The sequence below is a fragment of the Gallinula chloropus genome, assembly GCF_964237585.1.
Source record: "Gallinula chloropus genome assembly, chromosome: 7".
NCBI lineage: Eukaryota > Metazoa > Chordata > Aves > Gruiformes > Rallidae > Gallinula > Gallinula chloropus.
Window position 1 is genome coordinate 153,707 of NC_140092.1, and position 26,975 is coordinate 180,681.

A 26,975-nucleotide genomic window follows, 5' to 3' on the forward strand; every position below is an offset into this window, starting at 1 on the left:
TTCAACAACAGAAAATTAACCTGAGGTCCATCAAGCGTTTTCTGTTCACCACAGGAATACTCTTTGGAAAGCCCAAATTACACTGTCCCAGCACACGCCTCCAAGGATGCCGTCTGGTTTGCAAATTGAAGAGAAGACCCCGAGTCCAACACAGGTACCTGGAGCCTCCCTGCGCCCATCTGCAGGTCCCCCTGCTTTGGGTCTCTCCCATGCCAGCATCCCTGCTACAGGCACGCTACCCGAACCGAAACTTCAGCCGGTACTTGACGGGGCCTGGGTTTTTCCGAGGTGGAGATGGGGCGACCTTCGGTTTCGGTGGTGGCAAGGGCTTCTTTTCGGGGAGGGTCACGGTGAAGGCAAGCTCAGGGGGCTGGGGCTGCCGAAAGCGGGGGAGGAAGTGTGTGGAGACGTGCTGGGGCCGGGCACGTGGGCTGCAGCCCCGCTTGGCTTTGCCCCGCTTGTTGAGCGCCACGTACCACTGGCGACCTGAGCGTGGGCTGCGGTGGATGGCCGAGGCGTAGGTGTTGTAGCTGTTCTCCTGGAAGCGCTCCCGAAACTGGCAGTCCGCTGTGAACCGGGCCTGCGGGGACAGAGCCGGGGACACGGTTAGCTAAGGGCTGGCTTGACCCTTCCCTGTCCTGTGACATGTGCTGGGCTTTTAAGTCTCCTGAAATGATGTCCAAAGAGGCAAGCAGCAATACAGGTCACCGAGGAAACCCTCCCCAAGGCTGTCAAGCACCCAGCAATTTGGAAAATCCCCACAGCAGATACTTACAGTAGCTGCTTGTCACCCAATTTTGGACTTTCTTGGAAAAACAACAGGCTTGGTCTACCCCAGCAGCATCCTTCCTCCCTACCCCAGCTCTCCTCCCGCCCTTCCTTCTGATAGGAAGAAGGACACAGTCCCTTCCACACCCCCTGTGCTGCAGCCCTGCCAAGGGCCCTGGAGCTGAGCCCCTGCTCCACATCCCTTCTCACTCTTGCATTCCTCGCTTGGGCACTGAATCATCGCTTAATAATCTGGAAAGACAATTTGCATGCAGATTTTCATTGCTTCGCTGAACATGCCTTCGTATTGAGTTTTTTTTATCTTCATCCTAAATGAACTCAGGGCATTTTGTCCCTTGATAACTTGCAGAAATTACTTGTAGCCCAACAACATCGCCTCATATAAACAGGACAGCCACACAGACGAGGCAAAGGCTTCCTGAGAGGACCGGCCAAATGCTGCCCATAACATAAAAACCCAAACGCACCCATGCAGAAATACAAAAATAGGACCATAACGCTCATGGCCCCGGGACACCTGGCAGCAGCCTCCATTATCCCTTCAGAAGTCCTCTGCCATGCTTTAGTCTGACCATTAGCGTGGTACCTGGTGCCCTGAGAGCTTCTCCAGCCACGCTTGGGGCACCGCAGCCTGATTGCAAAGCAATGCATCAGCACTACTGATGTAAAAGGGATACCAAGCTCTCGACCTTCAAAAGCCCCTGCAGTGGGGAACACAAGACCCCCAAGGGGTGCTTCACAGCCACGCAGAAAGCCCAACGGGCTGGAAACATTTTTCAACTCCTGACTTAACCAGAGGAGCAGAGTCCTGCAATACAAGTGACGCGAGTCCCTGACCCACAATGCAATTATTTTTTTCCCCTAGCACTTTGAATTCAGTCTCCTTTTGCACTTTGCTTGAAAGAAACATTACCTTGTGACTCAGTTTTGCTCTCCCTGTCTTTTATGCATCCTCAACGCTGCACTGCCCATGCACAAACATTGACCTTCCCAAGGGAAGGCTTTGCTGACTCCTCAGAGCTCTCTGAAGCCTGGTTACACGCAGCTGTGCTCGGTCAAGATACCCCCACATACAAACACCAGCCTTTGCACAAGGAGGTTTTAGGGTTGAACAAGGTGCCAGTGTACTCCTGAAAGGGTGCTCAACACAGATGGGGCCTTTCTGGGACCCTGAACTACTTTTTTTTTCCCATGGAATGTGGGCTAACGGCAAGAGTGGGCTTTTTCAGCATTGGAGATGAAGTTGTCAGCCCTGGTCTGGGCATGGAGGCTTGCCACAACCAAGGAGCCAAAATCGGCTCCCACAGGCTTCGCAAGCGCTGCCATGGACAGGTGAAAATGCTCTTGCGATCACGTACCGATGGGTGAGCTTGCCACTGCTTTGCTCCTGCAGAACCCGAACCAGGGTTTCCACTCTGGCACAGCACTTTGGGGGCAATTCCACACCGCAAGGGAACATGGTGGTCAGAAGGCTGCCCAGCTCCCCATCTGGAGCACCACAGGAGAAAGTCCTGCTTAAAGTAGTTCTGGGAGCATTGCTGCCTAAGTGTCAGAGTTGCATTCCCTACGAAGTGGGATTTGGGGAAGCGGAGAGGGTCCCCAGACATGGAGAGATGCTGTGGACTGGAGGCACGGGGAAGGAGGAGACCCACATCCGGCACGCACGGAGGGAAGCCCTCACCCCGAGACACAAGCATTAGCCGTTCACTCTGACAGGCTTCAGACCCTCATCTCAGCAGCCACACCATTCCAGGCAGGGAAAAGGCATTTTTCCCAGCACAGGGCAGGCAGCAGTCACAGTACGCTGCCTGACCGCTGAATCTGCTCTGTGGCAGCCCCAGAGACAGCCACAATGACCAATCTTCACCCCAAAGTTCAAAACCCAGTTCAACAGACAGCTGCCCCAGTGAGGACCATGGTGTTTGGTCAACTCGGAACAACGCCTGAGAAGGAAGAAACCTCCCCTCTGGGGTCGGTACCAGCCCTTGCCAAGACAGACACCAAACCCTCTCCCACCCATTCCACTGTAAAAAAATGTACAAACAGGGGACCAAGGATTTAACACTGAGGAAAAAGCCATCTGTGCATGCAACTGATAATTGCTGGGATTACTGTCATTTTCTGAAGCTGGTGCCTCTAAAAACAAACTGCTTGGTAATTTAATTAAGTTGCCAGAAAAAAAAAAAAAAAAAAAGGAAAAATCTTGGAAAAGGAGGAGGCTGCTGTAAAGCACCAAGCTGCAATAAAGCTGGGCTTCAAGAGATGGTTTCGAAGGAGCCCAAATTCCTGCTGGAATGACTTTTATCTGTGGTTCAGCACAAAGTCACCGGCGTGACTTCCATATCAAAGCCCTGCACTGAGTGACGGGCACAGGATGCGCTTTGTACTGCTCAAAACTCATTAGGCCATGAAATAACTTTATCCTGCCAAGGCAGGAAAGAACAACAGATGCTGGGTTTGCATTATCGGTGTTATTTAGCCCAGCAATCTTGAGACATTTGGGTCAAGTTTCTACAAATTTGTGGCTTTCATCCGAGCGGGTCATCATGTGTCCTCACCCCCACTCTGACCCGCCTAATTGAGGTTCCTCTCCAGCACTGCCCTTTGTGTGCTGACAATTAACCATACACCAACGAGGTTTGATTTAATTTCTGCCCGCACCAGGGCATAAATCAAAGCTTCAGCTCAAATAAGGGCCCCATTGTATGCTGTGAGGGAGGGGAGGGTCTGGAGGGTCCAGGGATCACGCTCCGCCTGCTTCCCTCTCCTCTCTATCCTTTACCTTTTCACTGCTCTCCTCCTGCTCTGCCCGTTTCCTCCTCTGTCTCATTCCCTCATGTTTTCCTCTGCACAGCCACTGCCCCTTTCCCCAGGAGCTGTTACCGGTCCTACTTTGTTTCCTAAAATAAGCAACCATGTGCACACCCTTGAAGCATCATTAGGTTTCAGGAGCAACACCCCAATAAGACTCAAGGGAGAGAGAGTTGAGTTCATAAATCTCACTCAAAGGCGATCTGCGGGCTCAGGCAGTGCACTTCCCAGCCATGAGGTTTGGCTCATAACTGGAAGGCTGACAATTGTTTTTTCCCCTCTTCCATGCTATCAGCCCTGAACAGGCTCTGTGGAAACCAACTGGGGTCATCACGCCTTAAAAAATGCCCTCCTTTAGGTGTGGCATTTATACACACCTTTAAAAGGGGTCAAATCTATTGTAAGCATGGTAGTTACTTTAATTTGTTTAAATGAACCCCAGAACTAACGGGAAAAAATTAGGAAGCAGCACCTTAAAGTTGAAAAAAGCAGTGAAATTAACTCACAGGATCCATTCAACACAGAAATCCTGGGAAAAGGGCCGTGGGACCTGCAAGAAGGCCCTGCCTCCAGGAAGACAGCCCACAGAAACGCAAGTTCATGGGGTTTTTCCTACTCTACCTGCAACACTCACCACAGGCCAGACCCAACCCGGCCAAAGCGCTCTGTGCAGCCGCATGCTCTCAGCGGGGACATCTCTCCCCCGTGCTCCAGCCCCTTCCCTGCACGCGCGGGCGCAGGACGGCTGCCGGCGCCACGCGTGCCGCTCTCCAGGAGACATTTGGCTAAAACCGTCTGTGCGATCTGCTGCAGAAGTTGCTAAAAATAACCCGGCGATGCTCTAAGAACAAGTCCTTTTGATGCAAATACCCAACTGCAAAAAAGAAAGCACGCAGCACTTTTTGTGGTCAACAGCAGCAAGCAGACACAGGCCTCCGGGCCTTGTAGCTCCACCTGTTCCCTCTCTGTCTGTGCGGTGCCATTGCCACCCCGCAGGGAGCCCTCCCGCAGCCACGGGGCTCAGCACACCGGAGCCTTGCCCTGGAGCACTGCTGCCATGTGCACACGAGGGTGTCACCAGGCCTTAAATACACAACACATACTGATAAGCGGGGGGTTACTTACACTTGCATGGAGTTTTCCTTTTTTTGACATCGCTAAAAATTTGTTGCTGAAAACTCCTCGTATTCCTACAATCCCCTGAGACACCGCAAATATTTCCAAAATACCTAGGATGACAGAAATCCCAAAATAAATCACAGTTCTTTCCACATCAGTGTGACAAAGAGAAAAAAACAAAACAAAACAAAACAAAAAAGCAATCTAATCGGTTGCATTTCCTCTCCACATGACCCTGCTCCTCAGCTCCCTGCCTCCATGCTGTACTCCTGCTCCATCCCTCCACCAGCGGAGGGACCTGTATTGACTCTGGGATGGCTACAGGGTGGTGGGGGGTTTTGTTTTCAAAAAAGCAGTATTTTACAGGACAATTCCTGACTCGGCTGTGACAAAGCAAGTTCAAGCCTGGGGAAATCCCTTTTAAGGGCCAGAACAGCCCCCCTGTGCCCACATCCAGCCTGCTGAAGTCAGCTTTGACCATCCTCCTCCTGCACACACCTGACTAGGGAAATAAAAGTGTGACACACATCACTTGGGACTAGAAATAACAATAATGGTTTCTTAGGCCCCCTCCTCACAGCAGGGCTCAAGGAACAGGGCACTACACAGCCCAGTCATAAGAAAACAAGCCATTTTCCCCAAAATGTTTTTGTTTTTCCAAGTGCAATTGGGCTCTGGCCCTGGTGGGGTGTGGGGGTCCAATAACTCATTTTACAGTAGAGCTTCAATCTCTGAGCATCATTCAGCAACAGCACTGACACGTTTCACTTACCCACACCATGCAGTGTTCCCCCCAGACAGAGGAAAGGTAGTGGCAGGGGACAGGCAGTCCCCCCAGCCCCCCACCCACCATGAAGAAGCACCAGGTCCCAAATACACACCCCCCACATTGAGATGAAAGTGCTGCTACCCTCAGCTGCAGCCCTAGGGTAGAACCAGGGGGGTCTCAGTGGCCTCAGACACAGAGGAAGGAGCCTGCAAGAGCATCTCTCACCCTAGCAAAGGGCCACACTGATCAACGTGCCAAGAGCAAACATGAAGCTGCTGTTAAATCCCTGAGGCTGAGAGATCAGATCACCACTTCCCATGTTTATTTTAAGGAAGAAGAGCAGAAGAGCCTGGAGGGTACCTTGGGGGTCTGGCAGGCTGCCCCTCATCACCCCACATGCCCCAGGGGTAGTGACTGCCAAAAGTCATGGAGCGGCACAGACCCACTGCAGCAAGGCACGTACCTTCTCCAGCATGCTCCCTGCCTTCAAGGGCACCCCAAAACCTCCTGGCCTTAGGGGGGGTGGACATGCTGGCTGGGAGACATGTTCCCAGTTACTTGTGTGCCCAGGGTCAAGGCCAGTTTTCCAGGGACCAAAGCTGATGTTTCCCTGCCGAAAGCCACCATCTTCCCCACAGGGGACAGCTCCTCAGGGCAACACCCCAGCACAGATCCCCTGCCACCACCATGTGGTACCTCAGGGCAGGGCTGGCTCTGCTCCAAAGTGCTGAGCTGGTGCTGCTGTTGCCTTTCCAGGGAGAAAACCTCCAATTAAAGAGGAAGAAACTTCATATAACCCAAGTCCCTGTGATACAGCTGTGGCATTAAAGGCTGTGCATGTCTCTGCCATGCCGCTGCAGGACAGGGTCAGGGCACAGGCAGCCCCTCTAAACTCACATCTCCCAAAACATCCCCAGCATTGAAGCCCCATTTTCCCATCCACCCTCTCTACAGTCCCTAACTCCCTCCAGGCCATGCACCCTCAGTGCTCCTCAAAACCCAAGCTCTATTTCTGGCCTCCCGTCATGGATAGGTCTCCCACAGAACACCCTCCTTTGTGGGGCCACAGCACAGACCAGGGCCTGAGTTACGCAGTCCAGACTTGATATGGACTTTGCCTGATGTGTACGACCAGCAGCTGGAGCCACGCAGGCTGCCAGGGCCACCTCAGGCCCTTGAAGCGATTTTGCAACCCTGCCTGCCATTTCATTCTCTCTAACAGGATATCACAGCAACTCCGACCCAAAGGATAAGCCATGAGTTAGCACAGCTTTCTCTCAGGGGAACGTCAGCCTCAGTCCTATTTTTAAACTGAATATATCCTATCACTGTGCAGGAAGAATGAGAATGCAGAGGGAAGAACGGAAAAGTTACATGGGGAAAGGCCAGAAAAGGGGTGCAAGAGAGAGACCCAGTGCAGCATTCGTCCCTCCCATTACCCAAGCAAGATGCAGTGGTGGGAGCACGAGCCTCGTGCCTTCACATGACCCCCACAGACTCTGCTCCTCGAGGCGGACAAACCCCATGGGCGGCACTTCCCAAAGACAGCAGGGCAGAGCTTGTTCCACTTGCTGGGGTAGCAGCCCACCCGAGCCCACAGGGCAATTCCCCCACCCCCGCTCGCCCCCCCGGCTACCTGGGCAGCCAGCACCCCACATTCACCCTTCCCGAGGCTGCCGGGACCGCAGCTCACCCCAGGTGAAGGCAGTGGGGAGCAAAGGGCTGCAGCACCCCAGAGAAGACACCCCCAGGAAAGGGGGTGCCGCAGCCCCAGAGCCACACCAGAGGAGTGCCCTGCTGTCACCCGCTCCAGGGCACGGCCAGACGCCCCCCGGCCCCCCGATTCCCGCCCTCCTCCCCCCCCCCCCCCCCACTCACTCAGCGGGCTGGCGTCGTGGGCGCCATCCACCCGGCCGTCGGGGTGCAGCTGGAGGTGGAAGCCGATGCCCACTCGGCAGTACAGCCGGCCCCGCCGCCGCCCCGGGCGGCTCCGCGGGAAGCGACTCAGCCCCGCCGCCGCGGAGGAGGAGGAGGAGAAAGAGGAGGAGGAAGGCGCGGGGGCGTTGCGGGCCGCCGGCCCCGGCTGCGCCCCGCCGGGCACCTGCTCCCGCCGGGCGCGGGCGGGTAGAGCGAGGAGGAGGAGGAGGAAGGACGGGCTCATGCTGCCGGCAGGAGGGAGGGAGGGCGCCGCTCCGCATCCCGCTCCGCCGCGAGCCCCGGCGGGGGGGACCGGGACGCCCCTCCCCGCCGCCGCCACCGGGGTATTTATAAGCGGACAGCGGCCCCGCACCTGTGCCCGTGCCCGGCCCCGGCAGCGCCGAGCACCTCCCGCACCGCCCCGGCTGCGCCGCCCCCCGCAGCAGATGCTGGAGCTCGGGGGGCGCATAAATCTGGGGAATTAACTTGTCCGCCCCGCCGAGACAGAGGCGCTGGGGCCGCGCCTCGGGTTACCGCCGAGAAATACCTTGTCAGCGACTTCACCCACGGCCGGGCAACGGGGCTCGGCGGGGCCGGCAGAACCCTTGGGAAGGGGAAGGGATTGGGTTGCAGCCCACCAGACCGGGGGTGTGGGGGATGACAGCCGGCAGCTGCACAGCCAGCCCAGCCCCAGCCCCAGGCAAGGGGTACGGGAGTGGATTTGGGGCTGGAGGAAGCACCCCGAACAGGGAAAGCTGCTTTGCCTCCTGCACGGGGTGACCATGTTCAGCCCCAGAGAGCTGCCCTTGGGGATGCATGGGGGGCCTCCCAGCACTGCTCCCCCCCCCCATAAATCCCCTGAGAGCATCTCAAGGTGCGCAGGGAAGCACTGGCACTTATCTGCATGCATCATCCCCCATGGTTCCTGAGCAGGTGGCTCAGCAGCCTCCCACTGCCAGCACGATAACCCAGACACATACCCAGTGCCCCACCAGCACCAGACCTTCTTCCCAATTACTAAGACAGCTGCCACACATCACGGGACTGGACCCTGCAGCCACAGCCCGTCTATCACCCCAGCACAGCACCAAGTATATTCCCTTTTTTCCCCCTCCCAGTTTCCCAGGGTTGCTGGAGACTCTCTGCACATCTTCTGAAGCCAAAGAAAAAACCTCACCTCCACAAAAGTCAACAGCAACCAAACTTGCTCTGCTCACCACACAGCTCAAGTTCTGCACCTACATGTCCTTACTGCCCTTGCAAATTTGTGTTTTCCTCTTAAACCCTCCCCAGAAAAAAACCTTCTGCAGCCATCACCAGGGCCAGCCAGCTCCAGCAGGCAGGCTTGGCCAGGCTGTGCGCCCAGGGATCAGGTTCAGCAGGAAGGAGGCAGAGTGATGGCATGTGGGAGGGTGACCTTTGCCTTCAGAGGAAGCTGAAGGTCAGGGGCACAGGGAAGGAGATGCACTTAAGGGGCCTTATCCAGCCTGACTGACACCTGGCACAATCTAGTGTGAACAGAAATGATCTCACAACAACATTACTGCAGTTTCAAACTATTTATCAGCACATATAGACACACACACAGATATACACACCCATGTGTTCATATATACATATATACACACACACACAGGCCTATGTATAGGTAACACCTACCTGAAGGAGAGTCAGGGCACTCAAAAGCTTGTTTACTTCTTCCAGCAGTAGCACTTGGCCTGGCAAAATCTATGACTCCTGCTTACCCACCTCATCTTATTTATTTAATTACACACTCTAAATCCAGAACCACAGACTAGCCAAGGACCTTAAGCAGTTACAAACATCCCCCATGATGTTTGCACTGAACCTTATATATCAGCACAGCTGAGGCACACACAGAGACACAGCTTCCTCACTGGAGGAGGATCTCTCCTTTTGCATCTTGCTTTAAAGGCTGCAGCTGCCAAAGCATCAACACCTGGGAGATGCCTGGTCTCCATCTAGGTCAAGGAGCCCATACAGCATTTCAGCTGCTGCAAGTAAATGTAAATGTAAAATCACCTGAAGTTTCCACCATGGGGTGACTGGGTACAGTAGCAGCCCAGGAACAGCAAGGAGGCACTTGGAACTCCCATAGGAAAATGGTCACACAAAGCTGCCACAGGCCAGTTGGCCGTGCTGGCAGAAAGATGATTCTCACAAGATATTGTCCATGTGGCACATGGCATATTTTCATCCTCACAATGCAACCCTGACAAAGATGACTCCCCAGGAAGTCCTTTGGGCATTAACTATATTGTCCTAGACTGCTTTCATTTGAATCTATTATTTAGCATAACACGTTCATTTCAAATAGTCCAAGTGCCCGTGTAGAATAACCTACCAAAAAAAGGAAAAAAGGCTTAAATCAAAGTAAATTAGTAGATATAACAGCCAGCTTCCTGGCATAAACCAGTGTCATTGCAAGCCTTACGTACACACCAGAAGCTTCTGAAGCCTAACGCTGAGGTTAAGTTACCTAAACTATTCAAGGCTTCATCACAGAGAAACCTTTTAACAAATTGAGAGGAAAAGTGTAAAACTTCTTATTTGAAGAGTAAAAAAATGCCCTTCTGAAGCTGTTTGATCTGCTGTGTAACACAGGGCTGTGCTTCACTGCACAAGAACATCTTCCCTCTGAACGTGAGCCCAGTGCTATATAACTGCCCCTTAAAAATATGCAAGGTAAAGGTTACATGACCAGATGTAACACAAGCCAGCAAACCTCTGTTCAGCCGGCTTGTGTGTGAAGCTGTAGCCCTGGCCATACCCAAGCTGCTGCGTGCTCTGCTAGCCCTGTGTTTATAGGAACCACCCCTGGGTCCCATGGGGTGGACATCTACAGGTAAAGCATCCCCAAGCCAAGATGAGCCAAGCTGCAGCAGCACCCTGCCAGGTGGCCTCCTGGGGAGAGCACGCTGGACTTTCAACATCACTTTTTCCCCTTAATCACAGGAAGGGTTGTTTCACAGTGTTAGCAGGGGAATAGCATGGTGGATGCAACCTCTCAGGGAACTGTGGAGCAACAGAATCACAGAACATTAAGAGCTGGAAGGGACCTCAAAAGATCATCTAGTCCAACCCCCCTGCCAGAGCAGGATCACCTTGATTAGGTCACACAAGAACACATCCAGGCAGGTTTGAATGTCTCCAGAGAAGGAGACTCCCCAACCTCTCTGGGCAGCCTGTCCCAGGGCTCCCTCACCCTCACAGGGAAGAAGTTCCTCCTGACTAACCCATGGAACCTCCTCTGCGCCAGCTGCACCCACTGCCCCTTGTCCTGTCGCTGCCATCCCTGAGCAGAGCCTGGCTCCATCCTGAACATCCTGGCCACCAGAACAGCTCTGCAAAGAGCTGGAAGCGGAGTATCTTACTTGGAATACATGCATTGAATGAGTTTAATTTAATTGAGACAGTAACCCAGGTGCTGCTAGGTGACATGCACCCCTTCCCCATGGGTACAAAAGGCACCAGGGTCAGTTGGAAGCCACCTCACAAGGCTCACACCAGCCTGGCACACGGCTGCTCCTCAGAAGCCACAGCTGCCCGTGGCTCTAGGAAAGGCAAAGGCTGAGCCAAGGCCCCAAGAGGCTTCATTTGAGAGCAGCCTGAGCAAAGCTTCCCCTGAAGCACCTTGGCCCAGCAGCATATCCCCATGTGCAGCTCTTCCACCCCACAGCGTTTCTGCAGGCAGGGACTGGCAGCAGGCTTGCAGGATGATGACGAACAGCTGCTGCCCTAACAGATTAGTTTGGTCTATTAAGACAAAATGTAGGGTAAATGATGTGTTTAGAATATGGACATGACGCTGAATGCATTAGGCTGTGGGTATGTGCTGGTCCCAGGTGTGCCACAGCCCTTGCACACCACCTGGAGCAACTCTTCTGTACCTACCCAGTCTCACCACCAATACAGAGACACACTGGTGCATCCCCCCAGGCAGTGCAGTAACCCCTGGCACCAATGGAGACCCCTTTAGAAGAAGGCAAGCCCACAACCCACCCCAAAGCAGTGCAGAGGGATTTCTGACAGGCAGCTGATACACAAGGGGGAAACGGTGCCAGCAGCACAGGTGTCTTTGCACACCAGCGTGTGTCCATGCACACCCAGCATCTGCTTTGCACAGCAAAGTCCCTCAGAACCCTGCAGGCTGCCATGCTCAGGTCTGCAGCACATCCCTGGGGTAAGCGCAGCTCTAAAGCCATCCCTGCAGACAGGCATCACGGCACTCCTGGATGACTGCACCCCTGCCACGGGGAGATCCCAGCCTCCAGGGGCATCCCCACACCACTGCTGGCCACCCTCCTCCTGCCCATGGGACAAGGCAGAGAAAGCAACCTGCTCACATTTAAACCTTGCAGGAGCAGCTGCTGCAGTGGAAAATGCATAAGGAAATAACAGAAATATTAAAAAGTGAAAAAAAAATCACTTCTCATTTAGAAAAATCCAAAGCAAGCCAGCTGGTTTCCAGCATTTGTCACAGCAGCAGCATATGCAAGAAACTTCCCTCGTGCATTTTGCGGTTTTGTGTGCATTTGTTTTAAACCCACCATCAGTAGCTTCTGTGCTGGGTCGCCTTGTGCACATGGCTTTTGCTTTACCTACTAAACCGTCTTTATCTCAACCCATGAGTTTTCTTACTTTTGCCCTTCTGATTCTCTCCCCCATCTCACCGGGGGGCAGGGAGGGGGGAGGAAGGCTCTGCAGTGCTTGGTTGCCAACTGAGTAGTGACACTGGGTAGATCTTTAACTGCTCCAAATTAAACCTTAGCAGCAAGGTCTGGTCTTGGCTCCAGAGCGGAGAAGAAATGCTGTGTAGCTCATATTATTTTCAAAGCAAAGAAACTACTTCAGTCTTTTCTTATCTATCCACAGACACATCACTAATTTCTGTGGGTATGACAATGAAATCTTATTAGCTGATTTTTCAACTGTAACAGCTTGCACAATTACAGGTTAACTAGCAACACACAACTTGCAATGAGGACCCAGACTACTTGGCAACAACCACAGCAAGTGGTGTCACCAGCCAAGAAGCAAACTTTCATCCCTTCATCATGCCTGCACACTGCTTTTCATCGCCATGCTTAGCAGAAAACCCAGCAGAGAGATTTTTGGGCAGGCTCTGCAGGCTGTGGTACAGTGTGTAAGCACAGCACCAAGGGCTTGCCATGAGCCGGGGGATGCTCTGGGGGAACTGGGCTGACCCCTGCAAAAGCCTGACTCAGATGCCTCTGTCCAGTCATAAAGAAAAAGCTCTAGGTGAAAGCAGCTCTGCTCAGCCTGTGTCCATGCAGCCAGGGAGTTCAGCTGCCCGTGCCTGGCTGCACGGGTGCTAACGCACAGCTGAACCTGCTGCCAGGTTCAGCCAGAGGCAACGCTCCCACTGGCTTTTGTGGGGGCTGGATCAGGCCCCAAGGCAGACAGCTGCTCTTCACTCCAGCCTGGGGGGTTGCGAGCTGTAGGGCTGCTTGTTGTATTAAAAAGAAACACAAACCCCCCAAATCACACCTTTGCCATGCATATCACTGACATGTATTACAATAACAGCACTTCCCATGTGCTTTCAAATAGTAGCTGCTGTGGGTGCAAGCCTGCCCAGTGCACCCCAGTAACAGCATTAATGTCAGCATTTGTTGGGTTTGGTTTGTTTTTTTTTTCTTTTTTCCAGTGTGGCCCAGTTGCAGACAGGGCAGCCTTACATTGAGTGCTGCAGGGAGCAGGCACAGGGCTCCTCTGACGGTGCTGGGGCAGGCTGAGGCTGAAGACTGCCCTTCTTCAGTCCCAAAGCACTTCACTCCTCTGCAGCGTGTTGAAAATCTCCCTCATGTGGAAGGTTTCAGAGGCAGATGCAGCTGTGTTCCAGCACAGGCTCAGAGGGGCAACTGTCTTCCAAATAAATGATGCTGGGGGGGGGGGGGGGGGGGGCAGGGGGAGAGGAGAAGGCTGACTGGTCCCAGAGCCGGACCAGCCTCTCCACTGCCACAGGAAGCAGCAGCTGCTCACACTCGCTGCCATGCAGAAATGCAGCACAGCTTCACCCCACAGACAGGGAAAGACATTAAAAAAAAACCAACCAGGAGAGATTCCCTTCCTTCCTATTTCATATGCTGCAGTACTGTTAATTGGCAAACAACCAGTGTACAGGCAATGGCATTATGACCACAAGGAAAGCCAGTGTGGCTCTGGGAGTGAAGGATCCGCTGCGGCGAAGTCCTGAGCCCAGTGGCAAATACCATCACCCTCCTTGGTACGGTACCCAACCAGGTCCTTTACATTTTCAGTAGTCATGTGGAAGAATAGCGTGGTCTTGGTGTACTAGTTACAGCCCAGGGTCACTGCTGTGCCATACAGGCAGTACATGACAGTATTTTTAAGGGGCTTACTGTGCAGGCAGATACCCCCGAGCCAAGACAGGCCTCATGGGCAAGGAACAGGGGCTCAGCACTGTGACTGCAGACAGGGGAAAATAATTAAAGGGTGAAAGAGCAGGGTGCTACAGGGCGCTGCCTAGGCAGAACAGCATCCCAGACCACTACAGAAGCACATCCAGCTGCTTGGCTATGAGAGGCCATAGAGTATTTGGACTTCATTTGCAAGATGTTGTACATACCAAAGTTCCTGAGACTGTAGCTGTGGGTCAGCTCCTGCAGTACTCACCTCTGTACAAGGCCAAAGGGTCAGAGGAAGTGAAGCAGTAGGTCTCCAGCAGCACCAGGACCCAAAAATCAGAGCGAGTGCACAAAGCTGTGGAGATCATCAGCTGTACCTCCTTTATTAGCCTTCCCAGGCGCTGAGTCCCGAAACCAGTTTCGAGGCTGCTGGAAAAGCGGAGCTGCCCCGCAAGAGGAGCCCGGAGCACCGCAGACAAGCCCAGCGAGGCAGCCGAGCATCCCCGCCGTCCCCGCCGAGGTCGGCCGGCGGCGGCCCCGCTAGATGGCGGTGCCCGCCCGCCCGCGCCGCCCACGGCACCTCCGCAGCCCGCGGGGGCCGCCGCCCCCCGCCCCATCGCGGCAGAGGAACTGGTACCCCGGCGCGACAACGCGGGCAGCCCCCGGGCACCGCCCCTAAAGCAGGAAGCCTCAGCGATGTCCTGGCTTTGAGGAAAACTCCTGGGCTGGTGTCAGGGTCTCGCCCCTGCAAGTAGTTGCAAACAGGCGGGGCCAGCCGTGTTCGCGGCCGCGATGAGTGGCAGTCAGAGGGAACCGTCTTAGTACATCGCGTGGTTTGGGGGTGATTCATACAGTCCCGGAGGCCAGGCAAATTTCGGTTTTCAAGGGAAAATGTGGTGATGGAGAGAACAGCATCAGAGCTGGGGAGGGGAGATTCCTGCACAGCCCACGAGCAGTGGGGAAGAGTAATCAGAACAGAAAACGTACTGTATGAGGGAAAAGCCTCCAGACTCCGACACCAGTCTCGTATCAGGGACCCAGCTGTGCTCTTCTGACCTATGGGAGGGTCATGCCGTTTATCGGCCTCCGCTCTTCTCAGGAAGGGACAAGAAAGCTCCAAGTAGGCAGAGGTTTTGACTATGTCCTGTCTGAAGCTCCAGCCAACTTCCACCAGAGCTGTAAAAGCTTTGCAGCAGATCGGGGTGATTCACGACGAACTCCAAAATACATGGCAGCAGGTGCTTGGGGGTATCCTGAACCGCAGTTGCACAAAGCTGCAGGACTCCCAAGCTCTGACTTGGGCTCTTACCTTGCACATCTCCCGCTTTGGGTTATTTTCCTTGCCAGCGATCCCACCCAGCTACATGCAACCTCGTCCCTGCGATACCTGCCCTTTGCCGGTGTTACGCCAGCCTGTGTGTGGAAATGGGTTTTCAACGTACGTCCGAGCTGCCGCGCCAGCTAGTGCTCTCCCTTGCACCCAGAAATACGTGACTGACACAAAGTGCACTGACTGCAGGACCAGGCTGTCCCCCGGTGCTCAGGGAGGATCCCCTTCCCTAAGCCCTCCCACGGCTCCCTTACCCCAGTAATGCACTGGGGCAGAGGTGACCTACTATTGCCCGTCCCCAAGCACTCCCTGCTCCAGGACACCCCAGGCCTTGTGCAAACCCCAGGCGTTCTGACCGCAGTCAGGACCCGGGCTCCCCACACCCTGCAAGCTGAGGACCATACCCTGGTGAAGACAGGGAGCAATAAACGGCAATAAAGCGCTAAGTGGAGGCCGGAGAGGGCTATAAAGGACAAGGAAACTGAGAAGGAAAAGGAGAAACAGTGAGAGGAAAGAGACGAAGAGACAGACGGAATGGAAAAAAACAAACAAAAACGGAAAGGAAAAATTTTTTGAAAAAAGAACATCGAAAAAAGAAAAAAAAGAAACGGAACAAAATCCACAAAAAAAAAAAACGAAAGAAAGGGAAGGACAGGGTAAAAGAAAGAAAAATGAAAGGTGAACAAAATGCGGGTAAAACCGAGGATGAACAGATACAGACAGAAGGACGGACGGATACAAGAGAAGCCGAAGGAAGGAAGGAGATAAGGGAAGGAGAGCAGAGAGGGAACGCGACAGGGGGGTCGCTCCCCTTCTCTGTCCCGGCGCCGGCCCCCGCAGCCCGGCCCGGGCGGCGGTACCGCTTCCACCCCGCACCCGTGGGGCCGCCCCTCTCCCCACCGCACCCCTCCTCCCCATCCCCAGGCATCGATTAACGTCCAGGTGCTTTGAAGAAAATAAAGTCATTTATTGTCAAAGCATCCAACATACCCAGATAAACTATAAAGTTTAATAAATCTTTTCGAGAGGGGGGAGGGAGAGGAAAAAAAACCCCAAACCAAAAAAAAATAAACAAACAAAAAAACCCAAACCAACCAACCAACAAAAAAAACCGCAAAGGAAAGGTAACACGGAACTATCGAGACTCCATTTCACGGGCACCAAGTGACACTCTGTAGTAAAAGGGACGCGGGCGGCGGGGGCCGGACGGGCGGGAGGCGCCCGGTGCATGCAGGACCCCGGCCCGCCGCCCCCGCCGGCCCCGCCGCGCTCCTCCACGCCTTTAGCTTTATATCTAAAATAAAAATTTACCCTGACATATAATTATTATTACATCTAAACCATAAGTGCTTAATAATTTAAGTAGAAACGTATGACAAATGCATCAATATGTTGCAATATATGACATTTTAAAAAATGTAATTTTTTAAAGTCATTTGCGCTTTTTCCCTTTTTTTTTTTTTTTACCCCCGGTGCTTTTTTTGTTTTTCCCCCTTTTTTTTTGTTTTTCTTTTTTTTTTTCCCCTTCTTCGTCTTCTCCTCCTCGTCTCCCCTGCTGCCCTCCCCGCCCCTCCCCGGAAAGTGAAAATGCGTGCATCGAAAGGAAAGGAAAGAAAGCGGCGGGCGGCCGCTGCCCTCCGCGGGGGGCCGGGCGGGAGTCCCCGGGGTGCAAGGGGGGGGGTCCCGCTAGTTGTGCGAGGTCATGTGGCGGGAGAGGTGGTGGCGCTCGCGGAAGGACTCGTTGCAGATGGGGCACTTGAGCTTCTCCTCGCGACGCCGCTTGACGAGGGGCTCCAGCGCGTACTCCTTCTTGTGGTGGGAGCGCATGTGGTAGACCAGGTCCGAGGTCATGCGGAATGAGGCGTTGCACTTGGCGCACCAGTTCTGGGCCGGCAGGCAGAGCGAGGTGAACGACGGCGGCAGCAGCGTCAGCGCCGACGGCAGCTGCAGCTGCAGCGGCCCCGCCGCCGCCGCCGCCACCGCCGCCGCCGCCGAGCTCTTGGGCCAGAAGGCGGTGGCGTAGAGGAAGGGGCTCTGCTTGGGCAGGCCCCCCCCGCCGCCGCCCCCTCCGCCGCCGCCCCCGCCGCCCGCCGCCTCCCCACCGCCCGGCAGCTTGACGGCCAGCGCCTCGGCGGCGTAGAGACGGGCGGGGGCGGCGGCGCCGTCGGGGCAGGGCTCGCCCAGCCCGCCTAGCTTCTGGCCCAGCACCAGCGGAGGGACGTGGGGGAAGGAGCGGGCGGGCTGGGAGAAGGCGCTCTTCCGCTCCTCCGCGCCCCCGCCGGGGCCGCCGCCGCCCCCCAGCTGCGGCACGGTGGTGAAGGCGCTGCCCCGCGCCGGGCTGCCCCCCTCCAGGCGGGCGGCCAGCGGTCCCCCGGGGCCGCCGCGGGGACACAGGCCCGGCTCCCCGCCGCCCGCCCCCGGGGCGGCAGGGGAGGCGCGCTCCTGGCCCTCCTCGGGGCCGCCGCCGTCGGACTCCGGGCCGCGGGCCGCCTTCTTCACCTCCACGAAGGCGCTGCGCTTGGCCTCCCCCGTCTCCGGGCTGGGCGGCGCGAAGAGGCGGCCACCCTCCTCCAAGCCGCAGTACGAGCCGGCCGCCCGGTACTGCTGCTGCGGGGCGCACACCGGCTCCTCCTTGGGCGCTGAGGGCAGCCCCGGCCGCTCCACCGGGAAGCGGCCCCGCGCCGCGGCCCCGGGGCCCCGCTCCTCCTCCTCGGGGTACCGCCGCTTGGATTTCCCGGCAGAGGCCTCGGGGCCGCCCTCAGGGAGCGCCGGCCGCCCCGGGGACCCGCCGTGGCCGCCGCGGGAGTTTTCCAGCTCCCGCGCCAGGTTGTGAAAGTCCGTGGAGGGCTTGGTGCTGGCGGCGGCACTGCCGCCGTCGGCCCCAGGGAAGGGGTGGTGGAGCGGCCCTCCCGGCTTGCAGTACTTGCCGGCCTCCTGCTCCTTACCGGCGCCGTCCTTGCCGCCGGGGGCCTCGGCGGCGGGGCCGGTGTCGGGGCCGTGCAGCCTCTTGGGGCAGCGGAACCGGAGGTGGGCGGCGAAGGGCAGCTCGAACTGGAAACGCTGGCTGCACTCGGGGCAGGCGAAGGGCGGCGAGCCTGCGGCCAGGCACACGCGGGACGGGACACAGAGAGACGGGGACACCGTCAGCCGGGGCCGGCGACGGGGCTTCCACAGGGGATTAAGGAAAAGGGGACAGGGTGGGGGTCCGAAGCCGGCCGCCTCTCCTCCACCATCCCTGGCGGGGGTTCCAGCCCAACCTCCTCCCTCCACCGCGCCATGGCAGCCCTTGGTCACCCGGGGCCGTGGGAAGGGGGCGCTGGGCCGCCGCGCGGGGCACCCACCGTTGCTGCGGGCGGGGGCCCGGGCGGGGCTGAGCAGCAGCAGCTCCGTAAGCTCCTTGCCGTACCACACCAGCAACTCCTCGTCCTTGGCGATGCGGCGCAGGGAGCGATAGAAGAGCTGGCCGCTCTTGATGTAGGCCTCTAGGTTCTGTTCCTCCCGCTCCCGCGCCGACTGCACCAGCCGCAACCACATCAGCCCCTCCGACGAGCCGTTGGCGGCCGACGTGTCCACCTGCAAACCCCGTTTTAATGAACGCACAAGGACCGACGGGCCGACGGGGTGGGGCCGATCAGCCAGTAGGAGCGGCGGGAGAGCGCCTCTGCCCTCGCCGGCGGCGGGGGAAAAGCATCCCGGCGGCGGAGGGTCATGGCAAGCAGCGGGCGGCCCGACTAGGCTGCGCTCCGCGGCGGGGACGCGCTCGGGCACCAGCCAGCGGGGCGAGCGGCGGCGACGGCCCGGCTCCCCGGCTGCAGGGCGAGGGGCTTCTCCCCGCAGGCGAGCGGCTCTTACCCGGAATATGTAGGGGACGGTGCGCTTGTCGGTGGACTTGAGGGCGATGAAGGCAATGCTGTCGTACAGGGACGTGTGGCTCAGGACGCAGGGGCCGAAAATGGCATTTTCCGGAATGTCGCAGGTGGTGTAAACGCTGGTGAAAATGTCAGTCAAGCACTGCTGGACGGTCTTGGCGTCTCCGTCCCATATTCCCCGCTGGACGCCGGCGTCCTCCATGCCTGCGGGCGGACAGAGGGGTAGAACGGAGACGTTACAGCGTGGCGGGGATGCTGCCGCGACCCGCCGGGGAAAGCAAAACAAAATTTTTAAAAAATGTATAATTAATAAAAGCAAATTAAATAAAAATAAGAGGCAGGCGAGCACTTCCACCGGTCAGAAGAAAAATAAAGAAAGAAGGTGAGGAGCTCCGCGAGCGGGAGGCGAGGTGCGGGGAAGCTGTCGCGATGATTTATTTATCAGCGAGCCCGGCTGCGAGCGCGACGGGGGCCAACTCCGAGTAACAACCGTGCAGACGCGGGGGAGAAAAACCCAGCGGCCGGATACGGTCACGGGCAAGAGCCGGACAAAAAGAGAAGTCCGTCTGCGGGCCTCTGCCCGAGGCGGTGAGTGGGGCTCCCGGTCCCTCTGCCCCGGGGCCCCTGTAAGAGAGGAGCCGGGCGGGTCCCGCGGCTGTGGCAGAGGAGCAAAGCGAATGGGTTTCAAGTGGCTTGTCATTGTCGCCGACTGCATGTCAGCTCACCTCCCGCTCCGCTTGACAAGAGGGAACGTATGTCTGCTCATTACCATAATCCAGCACTTTCCCTCCGAGACTTTAATTAAAAGCAGCAAGCAGAGGTAATTATTTTTACCTCGACACGCTTATTTATAGAGGAGGGTGAGCTCCAGCTCCCGCGTTGTACGAGGGGACGGATGCAAGTGGAGGCGAGGCGGGCAGGGTGCGGGTAGGGTGCGGGCAGCGGGACGGCGACCGCCAGGCTGCCCGCGCCTCCCGCCGCGGTCCGCGATGCCGAGGCCCGGGAAAGCGCTGGGAGCTGCCCGCAGGGCTGCGGGTGCCCTTGCCGTTTCCAAGCCGATTACTGTAAGGCTGCCTTCCCGCTATCCCATCTGGCATCGAAAGCATTTATTTCAGGTCCGCTCGGGAACAAATCTGTGTTTTTCTCGGTGCGCCTATTTACACCCGAGGCCGCTCGCACCGGGCACGGCCCCGCTGAGCCACCTTTCCCCCACACTTGCGGGAGACAACCGGTTTCCCGTCGCTCCCGGGAACTTCGCCCTCCCTCCCTCCCCCCCCCCCCCCCGACGCGGCGGCGTGGGCGGCGGGGGGTCCCGATCCCCCCTCTGGAACGAGGGCCGCGGGGAGGGCGCTTTCACTACCTCCCCGCCGCCCTTCTCGTTTGCGGTGCTTCCCGGCGCACCCCTTCCCCGAAGGGATTGTTTCGCCAAACGAAACAAACGGCAGCGAGCGGCCCCCGCCAAACTTTCCACCCGCCCTCGCCGAGCCCCGCACGGCTCCCCACGGCCGCGCATCTACCCGGGTCTCCCCCGGCCCCGCGGCGCTGCCTCCCCCGGTCGCCTTTTGTCCGGGCCGGGCGGCGCCGGGGCCGCTCCCGGAGCCGGAGCCGCCTGGCATCGCATCCCGAGCAGGGCCGCCGCGCCCCGGCCCTCGGCATGGCCATCTCCCGGCATTGTTCCTTCCTCCGGGGCTACCCCGCCGGCGATGCGCGGTGCGGCTCCCCCTCGGCCGGGCGCTGGGCCCGCCGGCGGAGGCGCCGGGGGATAGCGGGGCCCCTCCGCGGGTACTCACCAGGGAGAGTGGGAATATAATCCTCGCCCCGACAAGTGGCACAAAGACGGGCTCCTGCCTCGGCTGCCCCCAGCGCTATTGTATCAGTGCCGCTCCATGGCCGGGCAGGCGGGCCGGGGCGCGGGCGGCGGCGGGGAGCGGGCGGGCGAGGCGGGGAGGCGGCCGGGGAGGCGAGCGGTGCAGATGGACCCGATGCAGTGAGTGACTGGCACACAGACACACACTTTTTGTTTGCTGCACATAATCTGCCCAATGACGCGTGACAGCCCACGTCCCCTCCCTTTAACCCCTTCGGGGTCTGCCCGCTCGCTGCCTGCCCGCCCGCCACTTACCTGGCCCCGCCGCCACCGGGTACCTGCGGGGGGGGAGCGGGGCGGGGGGGGGGGGGTTAGTGGTGGGGAAGCTGGGGTACGGCGCATCCCACCTCAACCCTTTCCCGTTTGGTGGCCGCCGCTGCGACCCGGCCTGACAGGGGGTGCGGGGCGGAGAGTCGGGGGGACCCGACGGCAGCTCCGTCCGGCGCCGGGATCCCAGCGGCCGCCTTCCCGGTCTGCCCTCTCACCTGCTGAGCACGGGGGACCCCCTCAGACGCACGAATGAAATCCCTCGTCTCCGGGATAAAGGCAGGCAGGGATGCCCGTGCAGAGGAGGATGCAGCGCTCGCCTCGCTCCGTACGCTCGGTCCTTCTGGGCTGCTGGGGGCCGAGGCAGGGACGGCGCCCGGCGGAGGCCCGACGTCCTGCAGGGCAGCGAGGGCGGGCAGCCCAGGAGCTCCCCGCCGGAGCCTTCCCCGTGCCGGTGTTCCTGCGTGGTCCGAAGCGGAGAGTGTCGACGACGGAGCGGCTCCGGCTGGGCTGCCCCCGCCCGCCGCAGACCTCACCTTTCCCGGGGCGCGGGGGTAGCGGCCGGGCTCGCACCCTCGCACATGCGGGGCTCCTGTATTTACGGACACGCAGGCAGATTTGGTAAGCAAAAGCATCAGAAGGCGCTCTGTGCCAAAATAAGGTTTTTACCGCACTGAAAAGTGTTTACCGGTTCCTCCCTTGTCGCCCTCATTTCAGATACAAAGCAGATTAAAAAAAAAAAAAAAAGATAAATTAAATTTAAAGCCCCCCCAAACTAAACAAAAGAAAAGACAAAGCGTTTTCCAGAGGAGAACAGAGCGCTGTTTGCAATCAGAGAGTGAGTTGATGTTTGGCTTTCAAATTCACTTATCCTCTACATAATTACGATTTTCCTTGCATTAGGATTAAAGGCTGCATATAATATGCTTTCAACATTTATCTTATTAATTCGACAAAACACAGCGTCTCCTAAAACGGAGATTGTCATAACATTAAAAATATGGGAGTCTGTAAAAATTTGGGTCTCAATTCATGCTTCAAAGGGTTTTCCCCCCCTTCATACTTCCCCCCTCCCCTTTTTCTGTGTGCGGGGATTTTTCTTTCTTTTTTTTTTTTTTTTTTTTTAAATGCTGCAGCTCTCGCCGGGTGATATAAACTGTCCGAATGACTGTCATTAGTAAGGGCGAAAGAAAACCTACGCGTTATTTTTATTTGCGAGAATTTTAAGGGACACCACGGTACATAAACTATCTCGGAATTGCTTCGACATTATCTCAGCTACCGAAATTTCCCGATACTAAAAAGGACCGTAGCGGCGTTTACGAGCATTTATTCAGCCTCGGATGCTACCGTAAAAGTGAATCCCAGGCAACAGCGTCGCCTCAGCCCCGCCGAACAACACTTTTATATACGCGGATTCTTTTCTGCTCCCAAGTGCCACGACCGCGGAGCGCCCACGGCAGAGCCCAGCCGAGCCCGGCGCCCCGGAGAGCCCGGTGCCGGTGTCCGCGGCGCTGGGCAGCCCGCCGCGTTCGCTGGCGCGGGGCTGGGAGGCGGCCGCTCCCCACGGGCTCAGCGAAAAGCCGCACCGGGAATTTCCGGGGGAAAACGGGCGAGGTGTGCCCGGGCCTGATGCGGCTCCAGCCGCGCTGCGCACCGGGGCCTCAGGCGTGGCGAAGCGGGCCCGGCTGCGTCTCCCCGACCCTCACCAGGGAGAGAACGGCTCCCCGGGGGCCGGCCGCGGCCCGGCGAGGCCTCCGGGAGCCCCGCGGGGCTTTACGAACGCTGCTTGCCGTCTCCTATAAACCAGACACAAACCACCTCGTTATAGATACGCACGCTGTGTACTCTTCCTCCAGAAAACCTCCCGCAGGGAACCAAGGGCAACCGAGGTTGCAGAACTCCAACCACCTTCCCACAGAGGCCCCAGCAAGCAGCCACCCAATGCCACCTCCCTGGCTCCTTCCAGCCCCACAACAGCACTGCCCCAGCCCCCCTGACACCCAGCCCTGGACCTGCCTGTAGAGAGGTGCCTGCTCACAACCATCTCCAGGGGAAGGGGAGACCCTGGGACTTGGCCGTGGAGCAGGACTCGACAGGCTGGCAGCTGTCCAGATCCAATGGGGCAGCCTGGGCTCTGCCACTCCTGAGCCAGGACCCCAATGGGGTGATAGAATGGCTGTGGGGGTCAAGGGGGTGGCAGAGTGGTGACGCTCAGCCATTGTGATCCCTTAACTTCTTGGAGGGAAGTGCCAGCTTTCTGCCCCTGATGACTTGCCATGGGGAAACCTGCAAAAGAGAGAGGATCTGTCTCTCTAAGGATGTCAGGGCACCCTCATGACTCTGCTGGGGCATTTCACTCAGGAAGGTGAGAAGGGACCAGGTGTGTCTGTGCAACCCGTGCTCAGACACATCTCTGCATCCCTTGGGAAACACTGCCTCAAAATTGTGAGACATGCCAGGCCTGTGGCTGTACAGTTACTCCTCTGAGGAGACATGCACAGAGCCAAGATTCCACTCACAGGTGACTACTGTAAAGTCACCCATCAAATAAAATCACTGAGAAAGTACACAAGTACTCAGAAGCACATAAATCTAGTCTCAATCACTCGGGCAGTGCCAGGGTACTGCTGGGAGGAGGGACAGAGGGATGCCCAAACCTGCCTTGCTCCTCTCTCTGCCCGCTGCTGTCAGAGGCAAGGCTGACCTGTGGTCCTTGGAGGGGAGTGCACACAAGGTAGCACAGAAAACAGCTCAAAATGAAACGTGGAGCCACAAGTTTTCCTGGTGCCTGAAGAAATGCAGGGAGAACAGTTCCCTCGCCCTGAGACAGATGTGGCAGTGAGGCCTCCACGGCAAAATAAATCAGGGCCTCAGCTGAATGACAAATCATCCTTTCTGCATTTAACTGTTACAAAGCTTGTGGACGGTGCCTTTCACTGGGAGCTCCTGTACTGGTGCATCAGCTAACGGCAGCACCAAGAACTGGTATTTCTCCCACCGGTAATCCTTCCAAGCACAGACACTGGACACCAGCTTTGGCTGCAGTTCGCCCCCAAAAAGCAGCAAACACTCCTGCTCCCCCAGGAGCCTCAGGCAGCCACAGTGGGACTTGGTGTTCCTTCCCCTACCCATTTCCTCATGACTCAGAGATACCATAAACACCTTGGCACCTGATGGTGCTTGAACTTACCCCATAGTTCTAGTTAGAAATATTAATTTGTACATTCCCCAAAGGGTCAAACTGATCAGGAAATAGACCACTGTAATGTAGGGGGCAAGATATAGCACCAAATCACTTCCGACTTTTTAACTCAAAATTATTTCTCTCAGCTACAGCTTTCTGTTTCTTCTCCTCACTTGGCCTGAGTAGCACTTAAGGGTTGAAACCTGGAAAGCTTTCACCCAGTTTTAGCTTCCTTCAAATGTTTCACAGCTTAATAGAGGATATTACAGGCTTTATGGGACAGGAAAGGGAGAGAAGTAGAAGTCCCTGTAGGACTGAAAGGCCCTTGGGCTTTCCATCTCTGCGTGCCACCACCAGCGACCCAGGCCAGGGCTGGAGCTCACCCTGCAGCACTGCCCTCAGTCATCCTCCAGCTTCATCACGAGACCATGCAGAAGCCAAGAGTCAGTGGCTGACGCTCTGCAGTTGGCAGTGAGGGCCAAGCCTCCACTGGCATGACCAAGGGGCAGGGCAGAGCTCCTGCTCCCCAGAGCGAGCACAGCCCCCAGCTCAGGGGCTGCCCAGCACGTGGGACAGTGGAGTCAGACAGCACTGGACTCCCTCTCCCTATGGAGATGGGGGCTCTGCAGCAGCCTGACCCATGTGTCTTAGTGGCCGTGCAGCCTCAGTGTTGTCAGGTTTATGAGGATGTCACTCAGAACTTCCCACCTGGACCCTGGGTGGCCGCTTTCTGGGTTACACATGGATGAGCCTCAGCAGGATCTGACTGCCCCGTGTATTCCGAGAGGTGGGTGATCTGCGTCTGTGGATATAGTCTTTTCCTTCTCTGCGCAGCTTGTGAGGCTGTGGAAGCCTCCATGGCTCCAGTGAGTGACAGTCCCTAAAGTTTGCAGGGATTTGCTAAATCCTGGTGGAGAGGGGGTGGGGAGAGCAGTGAAAGGACAGACAGACAGAGGGGGAGGGAGGGAAGGAAAAAAAAAATGCAGAGGATTTCAGCTACAGTGCCTTGACTTGGGGTGTGTGAAGGAGTCTGAAACTTAAAGAGATTTATTTTCTCTAGTCATAAATCTCATCCCGTTGTTCCTCTGACCAACCAAGCATGATAAAGTCCTTTTCCATAAAGTATTCAGTATTAAAGCCACAAAGCTCACCCAATCAGTAGCCATCTGCTTCTCCCATAACTGCTGCTCCAGAAGCAGGGAAAAGCAGCCAGAAGAGAAAGGGCACCACTGTTACGGCTCCAGGACAAATGAGGAGGCACTGAATAGCAGTCGAAACCTTTAGTTTGCCTTGTATATCTGTATCTATAGAGACAGAGGAAGAAAGGAAGCATTATATTGATACAACAATTGTAAAACAAAAAAAGGAAGAGGCATCTAAGGGGCAATACAGCAGGCATCAGAGGGCCCCATGTAAAAGGGATGCTAACAGATTTATAGAAACCTTTAATTGGTTTTCAATTGAAAGATAAAGAGGCGGAGGGAAAAAACCGGCAGCGGCGGCAAAGTGATCTGCATCGCACTCGTGCATCGGAGCCTGATCTCATGCAACCCGAGCGTTCCTTATTCCGATGCCCAGTACCGACCCCCCCGCCCCCGCGTCCCTCACTGGGAGCATCCCAAACTGCTCAACCCGGCAGCGCTGGGCTGAACTTGACTTCCAGCCGGCTAGGAAGGAACACCAGCCGCTGCCCACCCCACTCGGAGCTAAACGTGTCTGAACAACGCGTCTCTGAGGTCACCGGTGCAGGCAGCAGCGGCGGGACAGCGGGTCCAGCCGGCTGCAAGCGCCCAGAAAGGGGGGGGAAGGGACAAGGCTGACCCAAACCGGTATTTTGGGGCTCTCTCTGCTCCAGGACAGGGAACTCACCGCTTCCTCCGCACCGCGCTTCCCCCTTGGCTACAGAGATAAAAAGCAGCGGGTACAGTTACGAGGGAAGAGAGGACGGTCCTGACTGAAGCCACAAATTTGAGAAGACGACCCTGAAGCGGGTGGCCTGACCGAGGCAGGGGAGGGCGTGAGCCCGGCCGGTTCAGCATCCCCCAGCTCCAAGGAGCATGCCCCCTCGCCGCCTCCTCCCCCGCACACCGTCGGGTAATTAGGCAGTTAATGACCGTGTTATCCGATGCCGCACGAGCAAAGCGCCTGGCCGAAAATCCCCACCGCATCGCGCCGAGGGGCTCACCCCCCCCCGAGACCCACGGCTCCGCGCGGGAACCCGCACACGGACCCGCACACCCGGTGCGGCGGCGGGTCGGGATTAGCGGCCGCCCGCTATTATGCCGCTTTGCGGGATTACTCCCGGGATTAGGAGGCAGATGTGGAGCGGGGAGTCGGCTTCGTCCCCTGCCCGCTTCGGGGACCGCTCCCCCGGCGCTGCTGCTCCAGGCGGGGTAAGGGGGAGCTCCGAGGAGACCGGGGGAGTTTCGGGGCTGCCCGGGGAGCCCGCTGCCCCCCCGGGAAGGGTAGGTGCTCCGCAGGGTGAATGCCGCCTTCCCTCCGATGGAGGGCAGGAGAGGAAAGACGAAGCCGAAGATGTTGCCGGCGGCGAGATTTCTGTCCACCTTCCCCCAGCAGAGCTGGCTGCGGGGGGATGTGTGTGGAAAACCACGCTTACCGTGCTCCCCCCTCCCCCCC

The 26,975-nt window shown here is 57.2% G+C and overlaps 2 protein-coding genes across 2 annotated transcripts; both read right to left on the bottom strand.

The window, feature by feature from the left end:
- Positions 1–235: 235 nt before the first annotated feature.
- On the bottom strand, positions 236–7,649 carry FGF5 (fibroblast growth factor 5; the record flags this gene model as incomplete). Its single annotated transcript, XM_084266798.1, has 3 exons — positions 236–580; positions 4,726–4,829; positions 7,367–7,649. The coding sequence occupies 3 exons, from the start codon at positions 7,647–7,649 to the stop codon at positions 236–238; spliced, it is 732 nt and encodes a 243-aa protein (XP_084122924.1).
- Positions 7,650–16,834: 9,185 nt separating this feature from the next.
- PRDM8 (PR/SET domain 8) lies at positions 16,835–19,219 on the bottom strand (the record flags this gene model as incomplete). Its single annotated transcript, XM_084266923.1, has 3 exons — positions 16,835–18,243; positions 18,490–18,721; positions 19,001–19,219. The coding sequence occupies 3 exons, from the start codon at positions 19,217–19,219 to the stop codon at positions 16,835–16,837; spliced, it is 1,860 nt and encodes a 619-aa protein (XP_084123049.1).
- Between the last annotated feature and the right edge of the window lie 7,756 nt (positions 19,220–26,975).